At 39.6% G+C, this 20,151-nt stretch overlaps 1 protein-coding gene across 1 annotated transcript; it reads right to left on the bottom strand.

Moving 5' to 3' along the window:
- On the bottom strand, positions 1-11,620 carry STEAP2 (STEAP2 metalloreductase; the record flags this gene model as incomplete). The annotated part of the gene is made up of 4 exons (XM_080818977.1): positions 1-2,939; positions 4,881-5,045; positions 7,817-8,344; positions 11,129-11,620. The coding sequence occupies 4 exons, from the start codon at positions 11,618-11,620 to the stop codon at positions 2,652-2,654; spliced, it is 1,473 nt and encodes a 490-aa protein (XP_080675103.1). The 3' UTR covers positions 1-2,651.
- Between the last annotated feature and the right edge of the window lie 8,531 nt (positions 11,621-20,151).

Genomic DNA, 20,151 nt, shown 5'->3' with positions numbered 1-20,151 from the left:
AAGTCAATATTTCTGTATTTTTAGATAGGCTTTTAAACATTTAGAATTATAATGAATATATTACATTTATTCTAAAACTTCAAAATTATTTCATCTTTGTAGTACTAAAAAGGAGATATTATCATTTGAAACAAAAGTTACATCCTATATACATTTTCATAAATTTTGTTTTTTCACATTTTCAAAGGCCCCATTTATCTGTTAAGAGTGATAATGTTATTTGTATTATTGGCTACTTAATATACACATGCAGCAATATAATTCAAGAGTCATCTAACTTTTATGAATATTTCATTGTATTTTCACATTAAATGGTGAAAGCCTGGTCTTGAGAGAGTGAAACTTGAGGAACAAATACTGAAAATATGCTGTTAATTTCAGTAGTGTGCTACAACAGATTTTGGGTCTTTTCCTTTAAAAGTTCTCACCCAACTGAATTCCTACTATGGACTAGCAAGTAAGTGATTATCAAGAGGAAAAGAACAGAATTAAAATGAAGAAAATAGAGAGCTCAGTTAAGAAGTACAAGATACTTAAACTCACCAAGAAGAGGACCACCAGAGAATCATGAGAGATTTGCCAAATTGACAAGGTGCAGCAGTAGGGAAAGAGCCAGTGGTGGGAAAGGTAGTGTCTACTAAATAAAACTCCTTCTAGGGGAGCCTGGGTGGCTCAGCTGGTTAAGTGTCTGACCCTTGATCTTGGTTCAGGTCATGATCAGGTTTGTGAGACCAAGCCCTGCACTGGGCCCCTGGGCATGCAGGCTGCTTAAGATTCTCTCTCTCCCTTTCCCTCTGGTCTACCCACCCCACAAAACTCCCTCTGTTTTGGCAGCTGCATTCAGTGCGTAGGTTTAGAAATGTTATAATTTCAGGATATATAATTACATAATGCATGTACTTGTATCTTATCTGCACCTTTCTAGTTTAATAAGGAAAGAACAAATGGGGAAAAATGTCGGGCATTCTAATCAAGGTTTGAACAAAATGCAATTTTAATGTGGAATGTCAGCACTGAAAAATTTTATGAATAATTTGTATAATTGTATGTCTCTAGAGTAGATTTATAATTAACCACTTTTCTTAAATATCCTTCATGCTTGCAAACTGCTCCCTAATGAATGGTTGGACAGGCAGGAGGACTTCTCAGGAAGAGTAATAGAGATGACCAACTCTACAGGGATCTTTAAAGATTCTGGAGCACCTCAGACATTCATTAAAACTGCTAAGGTCCTATCTCTGCCGGGGTCCCTCACTGCTTAGGGAATCGTATGGACTGCCATAGGGCTCCAGGGTCACGTCCCAGGCAAGATCCTCTTGCAAGGTAAAGAACTGTAGATTATCCCAAAGCAATCATAAATTTATGACTGTATTATTTTCATATTTATTTCATAAATTTTTGGTACCCACAACACACTGTAAAGAATGTTAATGCCTTTACTGACAAAAGAGGAAGCATCCAGACTGGCATCATGATGGTAACACATGGACACAGAGCAGAGACAATCAGCCTGGAAATGGGAGCCTCTGAAATAGGACTGCCTAGACTCGAATGCGGGCTCTGCCTCTTAACTAACTGCATGACGCTGGGCAAATTACTTTTCTATCCTTCAGTTTTCTCATATGAAAAATGAGGATAATTACCTCTGTTACGGGGTTGTTGTAAATATTAACATGGGATAATACAAATAAAATGCTTAGAACAGTGCCTGGCATGTTAACATCCCTCAGTGAACGTCAGTAAAATCTTACAGCAGATAGAGTGGGGACTGGCCAGCGTGCAACAACGTAGATCAGCTGACCAACAACTATTGGTGAGTAGACTTCATTCCTTCCCTCTAACTGGAAACAACTATAAGATTCCTAGGCTTGGTACCATATTAGAAAAATCACTTTTGGAAGCCAAATACCATGGTCTTCTCCCTAACCAACCTAATAACATGCAAATAAAACTGCTCTGTAACAAGATAAGGAATAAAATCTTTCATGAGGTACCTATTATCAGTATACATTTCATGTCTCCATTGCATTTCAAATATAATTTCAAATTCTATTTTTTTAAAATTTGTGTTTGTTCACAGGTTACACTGGTTCATACAATTAATTACATTCTTCAAAACTGATCTTATGAGAAAAATATAGGAATGTTACCATTTACCCTTACCAAGATGCTAATGTAATGTGACCCTTCTTAAAGTTAATGTGTGATTATACATTTCTATTTCTTGAGCAATTAAATTAATTTAACAATTAAACCTTAGGTAAGCTTCAGAAAAAAAACATATATCCATTAAGTTATATTAAAACTTAAGATTCTGCTGGTTTGCAAGTTTTTTCTTTTAACATTATGTTGTATCTATATTATTAATCAGAAATATCTTTGCCTGATTATGGAATACAGTTTGTTAAAATAGGAGTGTTATAGATGTGTAAAACAATAGACAAGTTGACAACAAAAATTCATATTGCCAAAATATGACATCTGTGAAAATTAATTTCAAGAAATTCCTACCACTAATTTGGTTGAGATCCTACTGGACAGATTTCAGCCCACGTCAGTTTGACAGTGCACTTGCAAATGAACATAAAGGAAGTCATAAAAACAATGGCATGAGTGGAACTCTATAATGTATCAGTGAGCACCATTTATCATCACATTACTGTAACCCTCTCTGGTGAGAGATGAGGAACTGCTCCTCCAATACCTTCTTCTAGAAATTGGCTCTTTTCCCAACCTTTTTTAATTCTCTTAAGCTTTCGGCTTATACATGGAAGGAGTAAAATGATCTTACCCAGAATTACAATTGAGGGCAAAACAAGAGCAAGAACGAAGTTGGGTGGGGTGTAAAACCGGTAGTATTCTTCTTCAAAGGCTCGCTTCCATCCATAAATTAAAACATGGAAAGTACTTATGAGCAGAGCGACATATCCAAGGGTAGACTTGGGTAGAGGAAGAAGAAAAAGAGACAGAGAATAAGGAACAAATTATTCAAACTCATATATTAACCTATCCAGCTCCACCATATTTATAGTGTGCTAAAACTGTATCTTAAATTAGTGAGCTACTCTTTGTTCTCTACTGAATTAAATAATTATAATATTTCCACAGATTTCATATATATTTATTTATGTGTTTGCACATCTTGTTTTATACAAATAAAGCCATATTGCATATAGTCTAATACTCTGATTATTTTATTATATCAAGAATCTTTTCCTCATCATTAAATACAAAAACATGACTCAAATGCTATATAATAACCTACTGGAAGGATGTGTTATAGTTCACTTAGTCAATCCTTTTTGTTGATCATTTCCTCTGTTTTCAAATTTCCTCCACTATAAGCCCTTTTCTGTATTGCGGTTTATTTCCTTAGAACTTATTTCTAATAGGGGGATTACTGGTCAAAACATCTGGGTTTTCCTTATGGATACTGATGAAAACTGCAAAACTTCTTTATCCACATTTCCACCAGTAAAATACATGTATGTGTGTGTGGATATATATACATACAAACATACATATATAATAAAAATTAAGTGCTGAAGAGCATTTCCCCCCCCCCCCACACACATCTTTCCCCACATATATATACTAGCTGAGGGTAAACATGAAAAATCTTACACTGTTAGTATGTAATAGGAATATCATTTCAAACATGCGGCTTTATTGACCACATTAAATGAAATTATTAAGAGTACTTTTGTTAAGCGAGTCATAGGTGAAAATCTAAAAGGTCAGCATTCAGGGCTCCCTAAATTATTATGCTTGATTGCTTACTTTGAGAAATGGTCTCTGTAATATCACATCGGTCTAATGATGTAATGTCTAACTTCACTGGGAAAGGATCGACCCTCCAGCAGACAGTTGTTCTGTTTTGCAGCCACTCATCTCAGTTTAATGATCACTTGCCCCCATCTAACACCTTTTCTCAGAGGGCCTTCTGTCTCTTTTCAAGTGTTAAACTGACAGTTGGAAAAGTGTTTCAAGGAAAAATGAATTTAGACAGGGAGATGCCCTTAACTTGAATGAGCTCTTTAGATGACTTGAAAGGAAAAAAAAAGCTAACTAAATAGGTACACACAAAACAAAACAGAATTGAGTGAAATGCCAGTCACCCACATATTTTGCTATAGACCATCTGGATACAACCAATACTGACTTTTTGATAATATAGGTGGGGTCTGAGTTTGAGTTACACATTTTACAAATATGTATATTTATTAAATAAATCTTACTGGAGGAGGTGAATGTTTATTAAAGAACACAGTGCTGTTTTGAAACACCTTTGTATATACTCATAGACACATATATACAACGAATATGCAAAATACATATATGAACAAGATTCATAAGGCTGGTTGCTTGTCATAATCCATTAGCCCAGTCACCTAATTTGCCACTGTTTGTGTCTGTGTGTTTACACACACATTTCTTTTACAATATTAAGTCTGACCTTCCCACTTGAATTCAAATTAATGAGATTTTTCTAGACAGATCAAAGTGACTCAAAATATAAAGTAATTCTTTACTCATTGGTCGAGTAACAAATTGACTTTTGGCACTGAACTTGATCTAAGCTTACCCATCCCCACATTCATTTTTTTTGAAAAAAAATTTTATTAAAAAAAACAAAACAAAACTTTAGCCATAACATAATAGGCAGTCCTATCAAAGTCTTCTAATAGAATCCTGTACTGGCTTTTGCTTACTAAACCAGAACGGTCTTAGGCTGGCTTCCAGCAATTTTCACTCCCTGAGCTAGATGCATAAATGCAGCCCCAAAGGCACTCTTTTTATAAGAAGCATATTTAAAATTAAACTGTACCTAACACTTAAATTCTATGCCGCCCAACCTCTCACCAAAAAAACCCACGTACCTGAATAAAACTGAATTCTCTCCAGTTTAAAGCATTGCTCACTGACGGGATAGAGGTGACTGCCAGGAGGGACAGTAAGCCAAGGCTCATTATGCCAAAGGAGATATACATTTCAATTCTCCAGACTTCTTCCTCGTTCCAAGAGTTTTCAATATTTGCATGAACCTAAGGAGAGCAAATGTGAATTTCCTTTATTTGGCAGAATAGTCACAGATTCAGCACAGTTTCACTCTTGGCATAGGAATACCTCATATATGGACATATTTAAGCTGTATTTTTTCAATTTAACAGCCTGGAATGGAGAAGTTATTAGCGGATGGTATTGTGCCAGGTGTGGGGAAAAGAGAAGGGAGAGTTAAATAGAAGGAGGTCCAAGAGTCTCTCTTTCCTTACATACATGTAAGGGGGTGGGAAAATCTGCCACCTACGCTGTCCTACATCACAGTTACAGGGAGTCTGGAGTCCCAAGACCAGGAATGCCAAGTGGTTGGTTCCAAGGTGACAAGAAGAAATAAGTACTGTAGTTAGACTTAGTTTTGAGGTACTTTTCTAAGTTGGTTTAAAATTTTTTTTTTTTTTTTTAAATTTATTTATTTGTTAGAGAGAGAGAGCGAGCGAGCACAGGCAGACAGAGTGGCAGGCAGAGGCAGAGGGAGAAGCAGGCTTCCCGCCGAGCAAGGAGCCCGATGTGGGACTCGATCCCAGGACGCTGGGATCATGACCTGAGCCGAAGGCAGCCGCTTAACCAACTGAGCCACCCAGGCGTCCCTTCTAAGTTGGTTTAAACTCAGTTGGGTACATCCTGGCTTTAGATCAACTTAGAATCCGGGAAGAGAATTTCTAAATTACGTCTTTATCTTCCTCTCTCACTTGAATATTTGTATGTACTTTACCTCTTTTTTCCCTTCTTTCTTTTCCTCAGGAAGCTGAGGTTTCCCTATGGATAAAGTCATACTGAATGCAACTATTTATTCTCTTGAATTGGCTCATTGATAAACTTTTCCAACTGTCCAATTGCCTCATTCCTCTATAGTACTTTTCCAAATGTCTTTTCCTTACACTGATAATACATATATAATCAAGTCAGACTTGATAACTCCAAATGTGTGGTATTCTGCATAGAGACTGCTTTCAGAATTGTCTATTTACACGTGATGGTATAATTAGAGTATAAATCAAAGGTTGGACTCCCTGGGCTAAAGCTTTATTTATTTTTTAAAAATATTTTATTTATTTATCCGTGAGAGACAGAGAGAGAGAGGGAGGCAGAGGCAGAAGGAGAGGCAGGCTCCCCATGGAGCAGGGAACCTGATGTGGGACTTGATCCCAGAACCCTGGGATCATGACCTGAGCTGAAGGCAGACACTTAACTGACTTAGCCACCCAAGTGTCCCTAAAGCTTTAAGTATCTATTCATGCATAACAGATTCTAACTTAACACAGTTTCACTCTGTCCAGTTGTAATTAACCAAACAAATGAAATTAAAAAAAAAAAAAAAGCTAGTTCTGAGCATTAGGCCCCCAGAACAATCATATCAACATCCTGAAAAAAGCCATAGAGCTCCTCTGTGAAAAAAGGCTATGATCTTGTTTGATGTCTATACCACAATAGAGAACAGCAGCATACCTCAGTAGACCCAGAGCTTCCAACCTGCACCTATCTGGCCTCCCAATTCATTCATTCATCCCACAAATACACTTTGTGAGTGCCTTACTGTGTGCCAGGCGTAGTTCTAGGCATTAGGCATCTATCAGTGAACAAAGCAGACAAAGGTCCCTCCTCTCATGAACTTACATTCTGCCGAGAGGACACAGACAGTGAAGACAATAAACAAGGGGAACATGTGTATTAGGAGGTGGTAAATGCTACTAAAAAAAGTGAGAGTAGAGCAGAGTAGGAGGGCCTGGGGGGGGGGGGCGGGGGAGGATGGGGTTGAGGCAGACGCAGGTGGCAGAATTTAAAACGGTGTCCAGGCTCTGCCTCTGTGAGGAGGTGAGAGCTATACAAACAACTTCAGGACCAGTGAGGAAGCTGGTGGGGCAGATATCAAAGCCTAAGGATTCAGTTCAGAGAAGAGGTGTTTTTAGAGAGACAATGGCTTAAAGAATATCAATTTACAAATTTTTTTTCACATTATTTTAGGTTGAAACTGTTGAAACAGGCATAAGTACCAAGCTCTGCATACTTGGATCGGGGTGCCTTGGTTCCTTATGAAATGCAAAGCTCCCATTTGTTTGGGTGCAGTGTCCTCGGCTGTCCCTGGTAAATGCTACGTCAAGCAGCATCAGTGAAACCCCTTATATTACATTTGCTGAATGCGCATTACTGAGGAAAATTACCCTCCACTCCACCACCAAACGCCTTTCATGAAGCTTTCTGGGAGATTTTCTTACAGATCTAAGTGCTACAAAGGTTCACATGAGGACCTAAAGCTTCACTGGAGTATTTTCCTTCCTCTTTTTGATAACAAAAGCCTTGTAAATGTACGTCTCCTCATCTTCGCTTCCTATCATGTTTTGTATTTTCAGTGGTTCTAATTTTGCCGCATATGTTTACTGAGAGTTGCCTTATCATTTCACAGAACATGGCCAAATTAAACATTGAAATACCTGTTTAACGCTAAAGCAATCATTGCAGTCATAACATTAAAAAGAGAGAGAGAGAGACTGAAAAAACCTACTAACCCTTTATTTCTGTTCTTCTTCTTTAAAGGAAGATGTATAGTACCAGCTTTTATCCTAAATGATTTTGAATCTGCCACACAATTCTTAGAAAGAAACACTGTGTAAAGAACAATTCTTCCCTCTCCCTAAATATGCCAAAATTTCGATTACAAGGTCTGTAAAATTTGACAGTATTTTGAATCTCACATTTTACAGATTATACTGATAAGGAAGTTTACTAGTATCTGATGAATAACAAGCATGTTCCATACCTGCTGATAAGCCATGTTGAGAAACAAGTATCTCTCTGACCTTCTCATTGGTAAGCAGAGGCTGTAGGCAACGTGGACTGAAGCGAAGAAAAAGCTTAGTAACCCAAGCTGTTTTCTGCACTGTAGCCAGGTCTCCAACCAAGGCGGAAATTTCCTATACTTGGTGCCGTAATAAAGCTGATAAGCAGCTGCCAGGAGACCTGCCAGGTATACCAGGGACAGCAAAGTAATGGCAACTATGGGCAAGGTCTTATTCACAATCTCGATAGGAATCTTATAAAAATCACTCTGCTGGTTTCTAGCGTATGGATGTATCACATCTCTGACAAAGGAATAAAGAAAGAAAAATGTGGCTAGGCTTATGGCAACCACCACTGGCCCTCTCCAGAGAGTAAAGAGTCGCAGGGGTAAATTTTCAATCTCCCTAGCTGATGATAATGATCCCAAGTCAACAGGGATGAAATTCAGCTGACGGGCAAGTTCAATAACCTGTTGTCGAGCTTGAATGTTGTTGCTGCATATATAGACCTGTGGCAAAAATGAAAGACTCATCGTTACTGTTGTTTATAAAAATGGTGATGTTTACAAACTTCACTTCCCCTATGGAGCATGTGATGACCTTGAGTGATGCAAAAAGTTAAGGAGATAAAGCATTTATTAACATGTTAATCTTTTTATTAATAGGTTAAAGCAGTGTCATAGAAATGACAAAGACCTTGCTACCTATGATGACATGAAAATAAAATGCAGAAAAATCCTGCTGGAACCTGGGATCAGGACGTCCTTAGGGGAAGGAAGGAGGAGTAAAGAAAGGTTTCTAGAATGTGTGGTTCAGCAGCGGTGGCAAGGTAAGGTCTAGATGGAGTTTGGGCTGCTGGCCATCCACTGCCCACTCCAGCTCTCACTCCCACAGGGATCGGAGTGCACTTGGCTCCCCGGGGTTCTGAGGACAATATCTAGTTCTAGGATCGCAGTGACTGTCTCATAGAGGCATTACAAGCACTGTCCTTTATAGACATTCAGCAAGAGAGTAGATGGGCATAGACTCTGTATGGTTGAATCTGCAAATAAAAATCTCTAACTTATGTCATGATGTTGTACTATTTATAAAATTTATCTTTGGCTTAAAAACAGATCCACCAAGGGTCTCTGAGAAACCATGAGTAATCTCAAGTTATTATTATATCACTTCATGAATCAGAATATGAAATTCTTTCATCTGTAAATAAGGATATTATACCTGTGTGGAGGAAAAATGGTATTATAAAGCCTGGTTAATTTAAATGGTAAAGCAACTGCCATTATCTAAGACTAAGGTATTACTTCTGTATAATGAAGTGATGGGTGAGGGTGACTTTCAAACTACCCAGACCTCTTTGATATATTATTATAGCTGGGAATTCAACAAATATCTGTTGGACAGAAATTCACTGCTGAAGTGAGCCACTATTACTCTCACTCAGGCCTAGAAAAATATTGCCATCAAGTCTCTGGGTAATGTTTGGGGAAAACAAATTCCTAAATATATCCCTGAAGATATTTATATAAGGTCTCTGGAATAGACCACACTGAAATATTTGCATGCTAAAACCTGCATTATGCTGACAATATAGAGCTCTTTGGATTATTAATCTTACCTAACATTAGCCAGATGAATAACAAAGTCTATATTGTGACACAAATGTTCATGAACTTCTAAAATGGAGTGGGAAGAATACCTATGTTCTAAAGAAATAAAAAAAAGCATTCTAAATTAATTTATTACAGCTGTGACAATGCTGAGCTTTTATTAAATTTCTTATTAAAAAACACTAAAAAAATTTAACTATAAATATAGCCTATAAACTATAAGATTTATTTAAATTTAAATACATTTAAAATACATTTAATTTATAAACCTAAAAGTGTAAATCAAACATTAGTCACAAAGGCAGAAGGACTATGGAATACAAATGAAACTATTTCTGTAGCTCACTTTGAATTCAATTCCGTATTTTTTGTAGTTGTTAAAGAATTAAAATTACCACAATTATGGGCAAAGGATTAAATTTAGGTTTCTCTCTAGTTTGTTTGGTGTGTATCCATTCCTAAGCTTTGATGGATATCCAAAAGGAAAAAGGATTTAGAAATAGCCTCTGGGAAAACTGGGAAGTATCTCATCGTTTACTGGTCTTTCAAATTAAAGACTCAAAAGTGAATGGTTATCATGACCTGATACACCATGTATAGTGATACAATACTTGAATTCATTTTCTAAGGCATTGAATCTAAGGCATGAGTTCATGCCTTATGAAAAAAAATAATGAAAGTATTTTATCATCATGCTTACCTATAATGCATAACTACACCTTAAAAAGATTTCTAACATGCACTATTTTATGTGTTTACTAATAAAAGCTCTCATTCCATAAAGGCATTGATGGAGCTCCCCATCTGCTTTATTTTCAAGTTGAACTAGAGAGAACCCATACACTAAAAAAGAAACTAAGAAATCCAATCTGCCTCCCCACACAGATTAAAATCTACACTTTAAATAAAACGAACTGCACTATTTTAAATTCTAGGAGTAATCTTCATAAAATAAAAAGGCACTTCTAAAGCCTTCTTCTTGAGGATCATACTAAATAGTGTTTCATACACAGATGGAACACTGTTACCAAATAGCTGTCAGGAAGAAGGAGGAGGGAGGAGGTGAGTTGGGGAGATAGAGAGAGGTAGAAAAAAGATGTGTTTGTTATTGTTTCTATTTTTGAGGAAGCCAGGAGAGACTCAACGCAGTGTGTCCCATTATTCGTCAGCCAACTTTGCCCTTTCCTGAATTAGCTGGTTATGACAGGAAGGTCCAAGTAATTTTCTCAGCCTTCCACATTATTTTATCGGGGTAGAAATGTACTTGTACAAGGTCAGGACATGAATTTTCAGGTGCTCAAACATGGTTTTCAAAACGATAATCAATGGAGAGTGTGAGAATTTGGCTTTTAAATATAAGACATTTGTTTCACTACTTAAATACAAAATACCAGATAAATACCAATAAAACTGGGGATTAAGAAGTACAAACTTCCAGTTATGAAATAAGTCGGTCATGGAAATGATAAGTACGGCATAGGGAATGTAGTCAATAGTATTGTAGTGATATTGTGTGGTGACAGATGGTGACTGCCCTTCTCATGGTGAGTCCCGAGTGATGTACAGAATTGTTGAACCATGATCTTACATACCTGAAACTAATAGAACACTGTATGTCAACTCTACTTCAGTTATTAAAAAAAAGAAATTAAAATTTTAAAAAATTAAAAATAAAATACATACCTGCCGGCTGGCATCCTTGGGTCCTAACTGAAGTGCCCAAGCCGAGACAACATTAAAGCCTTTGACAATCAGAGAATCCGGGAATAATGAAGCCAAATATTCAGCATTGGATTCTGGGTATTGGTTTATCCTCATGTTATTGCTCACATCAATCAGGATTTTACCCACAAGCAGATGTCTGAGGTCCCAAAGGGAGGTGTAATGTTCTCTATGTATAGCAACAAATATTATATTTGTTTTTGTGAGAGCATCTTCGTGATGAGTGACATCTACCACATGAGGGAAAAATTCGGAAGCAAACTTGGGATTTCTGCTTCCTATAACTACATGATAGCCACACCTAATAAGTCGAATCGTCAGCGATTTGGCAAAATCCCCACTTCCAATTACACCCACAGTGACCTTCCGTGCATCTTTGATACCATTTATGCCATTCGGCAAAAAAGTTTCGCTAAGGTTCTTAGGGCTTCCCATCATAGAGATAGATTCCATGATACAGGCTCTTTCAAAATCTCCAGAAATATCCTAGGGGAGAGAAAATAAAATCCTCATCAATTACCGATTACCAATCATTCATCCACTTCCAGACATCATAATAATACCCCTCATTTCTGGAGGTAAAATATTTTGGCAAGCTCTAAAAACTAGAGCCCAGCGAGACCCAATTTGTAAGCTGAAAGAGGATGTCAGAGTAGAAAAATGAACTGTCACAAAGTTGATATGCTAAAGTGGGACTCCTAAAATTTTAATATACACATGAATCACCTGAGAATCTTGTTAAAATGCAGATCCTGATTCAGTAGTTCTGGAGTGAGGCCCAAGATTCTCCCTTTCTAACAAGGTGATGCCAGTGCTGCTGGTCTCCTGACCTCTCTTCGAGCAGCAGAGCACAGAAGGCAAGAGACTAAAGTTTTCACCTAGAATTTTAAAAAATTTTTCTAAAAACAAAGTTCTACCAAGTCAAGGGGGTCAGAGGTGGCCAGTCAGAAATGCCACTAGAGGTGGAGGGGACAGTGCTAGCGTGTGAGGGTATGTATGACAACAGAAGACACAGACGCCACAAAAAAACTCCATTTAAAACTGGCTTGATTCATTCAGTATTGTCCTAAATACCTCAATAGCTAAGGAGTGACTTTATTATTAAATGAGAATAAGATAAATTGGTTAATAAAAAATGAACCCCCTGGCATTTAAGTAATATTTTAAGAAAAACAGGCTTCAAAATATAACAAGGATTAATTAAATACCACTGACTTCTATCATTCACTCTGTATTCTGTAATTTATTGAGAAAGACAGTTTTCCAGTGAAAAGGGGGTTAGCAATGTTTTTTATGAAGGCTTTTCCTTCCCCTTTTATTTGTGGGCTTCATAGAATACGATGCATTTCTGTTCCCTGAAAAAAAACTGTCAAATTCTTTTTTACTTAAATGACTAACATCTGAAATGTTGATATTTGTAATAAGTTGCTCAAGAAGACCACATCAGATGGCCATGAATCAGCGCCGTTGTTGGATCTGAACAAAAAATACTCTTCCGTTCCATTCCCATTGCACAATTTCTTTTATGCTTACAGCAGATGTGCCTCACCACAGAGTACTTAATGGATTTTACAGGAACAGGTAGAATGCTTCAAAAAAACCTGTTTTGGGGATTTTTCCTAAGAGAAATTTTAAATTTCGACTAGAGACAGAAAAACTCAACTTTTACCCTACAAATGGATCACAAAGGCTCCCCCCCAAAAAAAAAACCTGTTAAGTCCATCTTTAGGAAAACAATAATAATATTACCTAATACTCATATAGCACATTCTGTGTGCCAGGTGTTTGTGCTTTTTTGATAATGGACTAAACCCCACGACCACTCTATGAGATAGATGCTAATATTGTCATGCCCATTTAGAAGATGAGGAAACTGAGACACGCAGGAAATGACTAATTAATTTGTTCAAGGGGATGAGTGCGAAAGTCAGGGAGCCGGGATTAGAACCCAGGCAGTCCAGCTAAGGCACATGTTACTTTGGTGCAGGTAAAGAATTTAAGAAAGGGGTTTTTCTTTGGGGAGGTGTGGGAGGGGCAGGCTGGAACAGTGATGCTTGTGCTCGGGTTAGTATATTCTTCTTCTCTGGCCGTGGTTTACTCCTCAGCATTACCTAGTGATCTTAATGTCTAACTCAGATCCTAGGAAAGGAGAAAACACACTATTTTTGAATCTATTACACATTTCATTTCACACTTTTCAAGACAGAAGGGGTAATTATCTGCTTCCTATGCACTCAGAAGGCCAGGCAGAGGTCAGAGGCACCAGAGTAATAGAAAACATCAACATCTTCTTAGAGGTATCATGGGCTCTCTTGGGAATCAAGAGGAGTTAAAGGAACCAGAAGTCATTAAATCAATGCTCATTTCATTCAATGATCCAAGGTAAACTGGCCAACTTACCCCTCATCGTAGATGTTGCCTAAGGGGGAAGAGAGTTACCAGACTCACACAGGAACCCAAGTGTCCCACCTATACCCCAGCCCAAACTCTGAGTAGAGATTGTGGCATCTCCCAAATAGAAGAATTGCCCCATTGGCTTTCAAACACACAGCAAGAAGAGCACGAGGTTTGCTCACTCTGCCTGGTGCTCTGGGCGTCACAGCAGGTCCTACCCCTTGAGCAAGTGGAGAGGCAGAATTGTAATCTCAGAGCTGCTTCCTCCCACAGGGGAGAACAGCTTTCTAGAGCAGTGGTTCTGAACTCCAGCTGCAAACTGATGTGACCCGAGGAGCTTTAAAACACAGTGATACCTAGTCACCTCCACCCAGATTTTTGTTTAAGTGGTCTGGAGTCCAGCTTGGGCATCAGGATTTTTTTTTTATTTTTTTTTTTTTAAAGATAACTGGGTGTTTTAATGCAGCCACGTTTGAAAACAACTCTACTAAAAGATTCAGGATCCAAGCCAATACTTAGTTTGGTATTTGGAAATAACAAATGTGGCTCTTTGATCCTCAGTTATGCTCATTTTTGCACTGTCGCTTGTAATAATGAAAAATAACACTAACCAGAGAGTAACAGTTGCTGCGAATGCAGGAAGCTGAGGACGGGGCCTGCCGCCCCTCCTCCTCTCCTCCTCTGGCAGGAGCAGCATCAGAAGGACCACTCACTGTTTTGCAATTTCCCTTTCTCCACTTTCTGGAAAGGTCAGTACCATTCCTTAAAATGTGTCATCCCACTGCACAGGATACTTTGTTCCTGTTGTTTCATAACATGCAGAATGGTCATAGCATCCCAGAATGGTCCAGAGATGGTATCTTATCTTTCTGTCTGACAAGGGGCTCCAGCTGTCCAGGCATCAGAGGCCCTGCTGATTGGAGGGGATGGGTTTCCAAGTGGACTGACTTGCTCTAGAATGCTGCCTACCAAACTCCCATGTGAATATGATCACCTGAGATCTTGTTAAAAGGCACATTCTGATTCTCTATGTCTGGTGTGAGGCTTGAGATGCTGTGATCCTCCCAAGCTCGCAGATGATGCCCCTGGTCCTAGCGGTTCATGGGCCACACTCTGACTAGCAAGGCCCTAGAGTCTCTCTACCTTTTCATTGGATGCTATTCCCAGGTAATATAGACTAAAGAATTGAGAAGACTATGGCATTTATGGCAAGTTCTGTTTTTGAGGTATTGAGGAAAAAGGACAGGCTTTGTCTTCAGGAATCTCCTTGTTTTCTGAGTCTGTTTCCTTTGTTACATGGAAAACAAAGAGGTTGTACTTGATTCCAGCAGTCCAATACTAAAACCCTTTTGTTTCCAAGTTTTAAAGCTATATAATAATAGTAATGTCACGACTTTATATATAACACTGTGACACTTCAACTTTATGAGCTTGATTTAAAAGTGTGATTTCAGTAGCACATGGGTGGGCTCCTTGAAATTTCAAGATCACAGTTTTCTTGAATGGCCATTTGACCTGCTGTTTGCATTTAATCAAGTATACCATCAGGGTCAAAGAACTGGATTATACTCAGCTACATGGCCTCCTAAGATTTTGTTTAGAAGGGTTTTGTTGACATTCCTCTGGCTGAATGGCAGCTGTTATGCTATATAACTAGAACCTAATTTGTTTCATATACAAACATCCAGGGCATTAATTTTTAGATGATAGTAACTATGAAAGGGACTGTCCTCAGAGATCTAGATGACATCTACAACCTGATCATTTGGAGAGGTCAAGAAACTGTAATCCCCCAGGGCCACGAGATGGGGTAGGTATATTTTTGACTTTGCAAGACCACATCTGAACCTTTCTTCTCCTCTCCTACAGACACTCAGCTCCTTTGAGGTTTGGGGAAACCTCATAAAACCTCCCTCTAAGCACTGCTATCATCTACTGACTTCTAGCTTACTCTTGATCACTAGTGACTTTGACATACATAGTTTTACACATATAGTCTTCCTCTTTGTGCCAGCCAACAGTTATCCTTCTCCAGGATGTCTTCATTCAAATGGATAAGGCATTCAACCTCATGGCCTCTTGTTTCCAACAGTCATTCATCAAAAACAATTCATCTCTGCTCACCCCACTCAGTCATTCACTTTCTGACATCTCCAAACACTATCTCGGAGCCTTCCAATAATCTTAGTCAAATAGTTGCAGTGATGATTCAAGTTAGCAGAATAGAGCTTATGCTTTGATCCACTATTTTCTCACTCTCCATCAACCTCCTCCTGATTTCTCTTTACCCACCCTAGACTCCATAGCATATGGTTATGGTCACTTGGTTAAAAAGATCAACTCTTGTTAAGAACTAAATGCTTGTGTTCCCCCGCCACCTGCTGCCTCAAATTCTTATACTAAAATCCTAACTTCCAATGGGAAAGTATTAGAAGGTGTAGACTTTGGAAGGCGATCAGGTCATGAGGGTAGGACTCTCTTGAATGGAATTAGTGCCCTTATAAAATAGACCTCAGAGAGCTCTTTCTGTCTTTCTGCCACATGAGGATAGCAAGAAGTCTATGAACCAGGAAGTGGGTCCCCACCAGACACTGAATCTGCCCTGTTAATAAGAATAAATATTGTTTGTTGTTGAATGTATCAAAAGATGTGAGTTCCAAAAGAGATGTACTAGGTCTATAGGTAAGATCCCTCTCTTTGCTGATCAAGACACGGCAGTAAGTGAGTAAGTAATAGGACAATGTCATGGTTACCAGTGGGACACAGAATAAATGCCTCTCCTGATGTCCTGTGTCCTTTTTTGAAACTGCAGTCCTAGTCTTTCCAACTTCTGAGGTACCTTCCTTCTCACCTTCCTTTCTCATTTATGATCCTTTCTTTAAAAATGTATTTTGCTTCATCTGTGCTACTTTTTCAGTATTAAAATATAATTATGCTCGTTCACTACAAGTATATTTCCCATGTCACCAGTAAAACAAAAAGTGACTCAAATACAGCTTTTCATTTCTTTTTTGCACAGTTAGCTCAATTTATCATTGTTTATATTGTTTCAACCTCCTCCCACCCCCCAAAAAAGACTGACTAGCTAAGTGAAAGAAATGGCAAATCATTTCTAAAGAGACTGCAAGATGTCTGGGATGGATATTGTTCTTCTGTAAATAGCTTTTAAGCTCAGAAACAACAGACGGGAGAGATGCAAGGTAAACAACAACAACAACAACAAAAAACCCACAGACTCACTAAAAGAAAAAAATAAACAGAGGAGATCAATACAACCAAGAAATAAAAAAGGTTAAAAGGCTGGGGGGGGGGCGGGTAGGGCGGCTGGGAGGAGGTGGTTTGGAGAGAATTTTAAGGGGTCCCCGGTAGGTAGTGGGGCTGTTACTAGCACTCAGTCTCAATCTTGAGAGTGGGGGAAGGGGCGGGAGTTCAAATCCTACTTCTCCCAGTTTCATCCACTACGGTGATGAGTGATAATTAACTATGGCTCGGAATAAGTTTTTCCATCTAAGAAATGAACTGCCTGAGGAGTAAAAACTGACACCAATCCTTCTCCGAGAAAGGAGTGGGGAAGATAATAAACGGAAATCTCTGGACAAAATTTTCTTTATCGCTCTGCTCTATTTTAAGAGCAAGATTTTTAGGGCATAATTTTCAACAAGTTTTGGCTGAGGCTGAACACAGGGCTTAAAGATAATTTAGGACATTTCAAAGAAGAGGCCAATTACCTCCGAACACACAATGGCCTAAACACACCGGGGTCGCATAATTGGCTAATAAACAAAATGACTACTAGAAATACTTTTTCGCAAAGCCGCACTACATGATATTCTGGGAGATGCGCTGCGTGAACCCAAAGTGGTAGCTAGACAATCAGGAAGGCGAAGGTAACCTGCCCGTCCTTTTCCTGTGGGCACATCCTACCTGGGACGTTGTCTCTCCTGGCCTCCTTTTTCCTGGGCCCAACCTCAGGACTTTCTGGGGAGCTTGTGGAAGACCAAGAGGAGTAGAAGGAACAATCGATGAAACAGACACCCTTCCCCACCCTTCCCACTCCCCACCTCCAGGTGCCCGGAGATCAGTACCAAGCCCGCAGAGGGCGCGGAATCCGGGAAGGACCGATGCAGCGCGTGGCGACCACTGCATCTTGACCCTCAACTCCGCCGCCGCCACCTGGTCTCGCGCTCCTACCCGACCCGCTCACCTCTGCGCCCCCCACGCCGGGCTGGGATGAGCCTAGCGGCTCTCCGGGCGCGGCGCCGACTCCCCCAGGGGCCCGCCCGGGCACCAGGGCCTAGGGACCGCGCCTCCGACCGGCGGCTGCAGGGTGGCTGCCGCGGCGGTCGCGCTCCGGTTGCTTCCTCGCCTCCCCTAGATGGATCGCGTATTGCTGGAGAGGAGGAGGAGGAGGTGGAGGAGGAGGGAGGTACGTTAGAGGCCCGCCTCGCAGTGACGCGCCGCTAGGGGCTGCGCGCGGGGAGGGCACCGAGCTCGCAGCCAGCCCGGGAACGCCGACTGGAGGGCCGGGCTGGCGGAGGTGGGGAGCGGTGCGGCGCCGGGAATTCGGAGAGGTCCGGGAGGACGTGGAGAGAGCTGGGGACGACTGCGATCGCCGACCCTTGCAATCAGTGCGGCCGGGAGCCCGGCTGCTTCGCTCCAGCTTTGAGTATCCCCTAGACTGGGAGCTGCGGAGTATCCGCCTCTTGCTTGTGCCCCCCCCATCAACCGGCCCTCAGCCTCCGCAAGGCTCCCCCATGATTCCTTTTGAAGCAGCTCTGGAAAAATCAAGCCCACTTCTCTACTCCACTGCCTTTGTACTGCGTAGTCGCCTTTCCACGCTACACTTTGCTTTTTATTACGCCGTGCACCACCCCCTCCCCCTTCCCTCTTCCATACTCTCAGGTCCTGACAAGTCTCCAAGAAACTGCGCTTTTTTCCCTCTACGTGTTCTTTCCCTCACCTCTACCCACCCAAACCATCTTTTGTCTGGATTGTGTCCTTGTAATAAAATGTTCAGAAATGCTCTTTCATGAACCATATTGTAAAACTCCCTCAGACAGAAGGATCCTCACAGCCTGCGGACTGCAGATTAGTCTGTTGACTTTGACCTTCACTGTAGCCGGTGCCAAGCTAGCTCTGGAGTTGGGGAACAGAGGGTTATACCGGTAGTTAGGAGAACTGTGTTCCTGGGGAAAGCCACTTAACTCTCAGGGCCGCAATGGCCTTGAATGCCCAGGGGATCTCTGAGCTGTAAGGGCTCTCTGGTTTTGGGATTCTGCAAATTTTCTCCCTACAGATTACCAAAGTAGTCATGACTTTATCTTTTGCAAGAGATCTTTAGCCTCACAATGAAAACCAATTTAGGAAAATTCTCAAATTTGGGGAACATTTTTTATATGTTAGTAAATTCTCGTTTCAGCAAATTAAGTTTAAAAAATTATCTCTCCCCGGTGGTTTATTAACCAGGAAAAAAAGCCGAGAAGGGGGTCTTGGATCGATCACTGGACAACTGCACTTTCCCCTCTGTAGTCCACTCAGGTTAACCTTTGCAAATGCTGCTTTGGAAATACATTGTTTGACTTGACATTTACCCCCGCCCCCACCGCCAAATATTATTAAGGTTTAAAGTTTAGGCATAAGCTAAGCTTTTAGTGATGTTGGGGTGTTGACAGCTGGTGAAATTCTTTTTCAAAAAAATTTTTTTGGTAACTGGGAAAAAAAGTTAAATTTTATACCAATTTTTTTTTTTTTACTTCAATACTACTCTCAAATAATGAAATTAACATTTTTTTTTAGCACTTCTGGAGGGCAAGTAGAGGAAATTCATGAATCTTAGTATTTAATGAAAAGTATGCAGCTTGCTCATTTTTTTAAAAAAACAGTACTATTATATAACTTTCCAAAGGGTTATTTAAAAATATAGCACTTTCTAACTATCCTAAAACTTAAACATGTAGGTACATCATGTATTTTATTTTATTTTAAATGATGGTGATGATGATTTATTTATTTATTTATTTTTAAAGATTTTATTGTTTCAAGTAATCTACCCACAAATTGGGGCTCCAACTCAGGACCCTGGGATAAAGAGTCACATACTTTACCAACTAAGCCAGCCAGGTGCCCTTAGAGTGTATATTTTAAATATTTTTAAAAGCTATCTTAACAGTGGACTATCCCCCTCCAACCCAAAAAACAAAAAACAAAAAACAAAACCAACCAACCAACCAACCAAAATACCACCCAAGTTATATGCAAAATCATTTAAAAGAGAATCAGTCAATAATTTGCCATTTCCAGAAGGAGTATCTGTTTTTCATATTTGAAGTATTTTTTTTTCATATTTGAAGTATTAAAACGAACAAATATCATTGATGGAAAATCTCATGTTGCCAATTATGTCCCCCCAAATTGTTGGCATTGATGCAAGCATGATTCCTTTCAGCTTATTCCAGGGTAACTGAAATTTTTACTATGGTTTTTGATTTGGAGTTTCAGAGAAAAAAAAAAAGATTTTTGCACAATTTTTCCAGGTCATGATGTGCTTCTGAGAAATCTCTACAGTTCCCTGAAGTAGTAATTGATTCCAC

Source organism: Martes martes, assembly GCF_963455335.1.
Source record: "Martes martes genome assembly, chromosome: 11".
NCBI classification, from domain to species: domain Eukaryota; kingdom Metazoa; phylum Chordata; class Mammalia; order Carnivora; family Mustelidae; genus Martes; species Martes martes.
The sequence above is the reverse complement of the archived record's forward strand: the minus strand, read 5'-3'. Positions and strand labels throughout refer to the sequence as shown.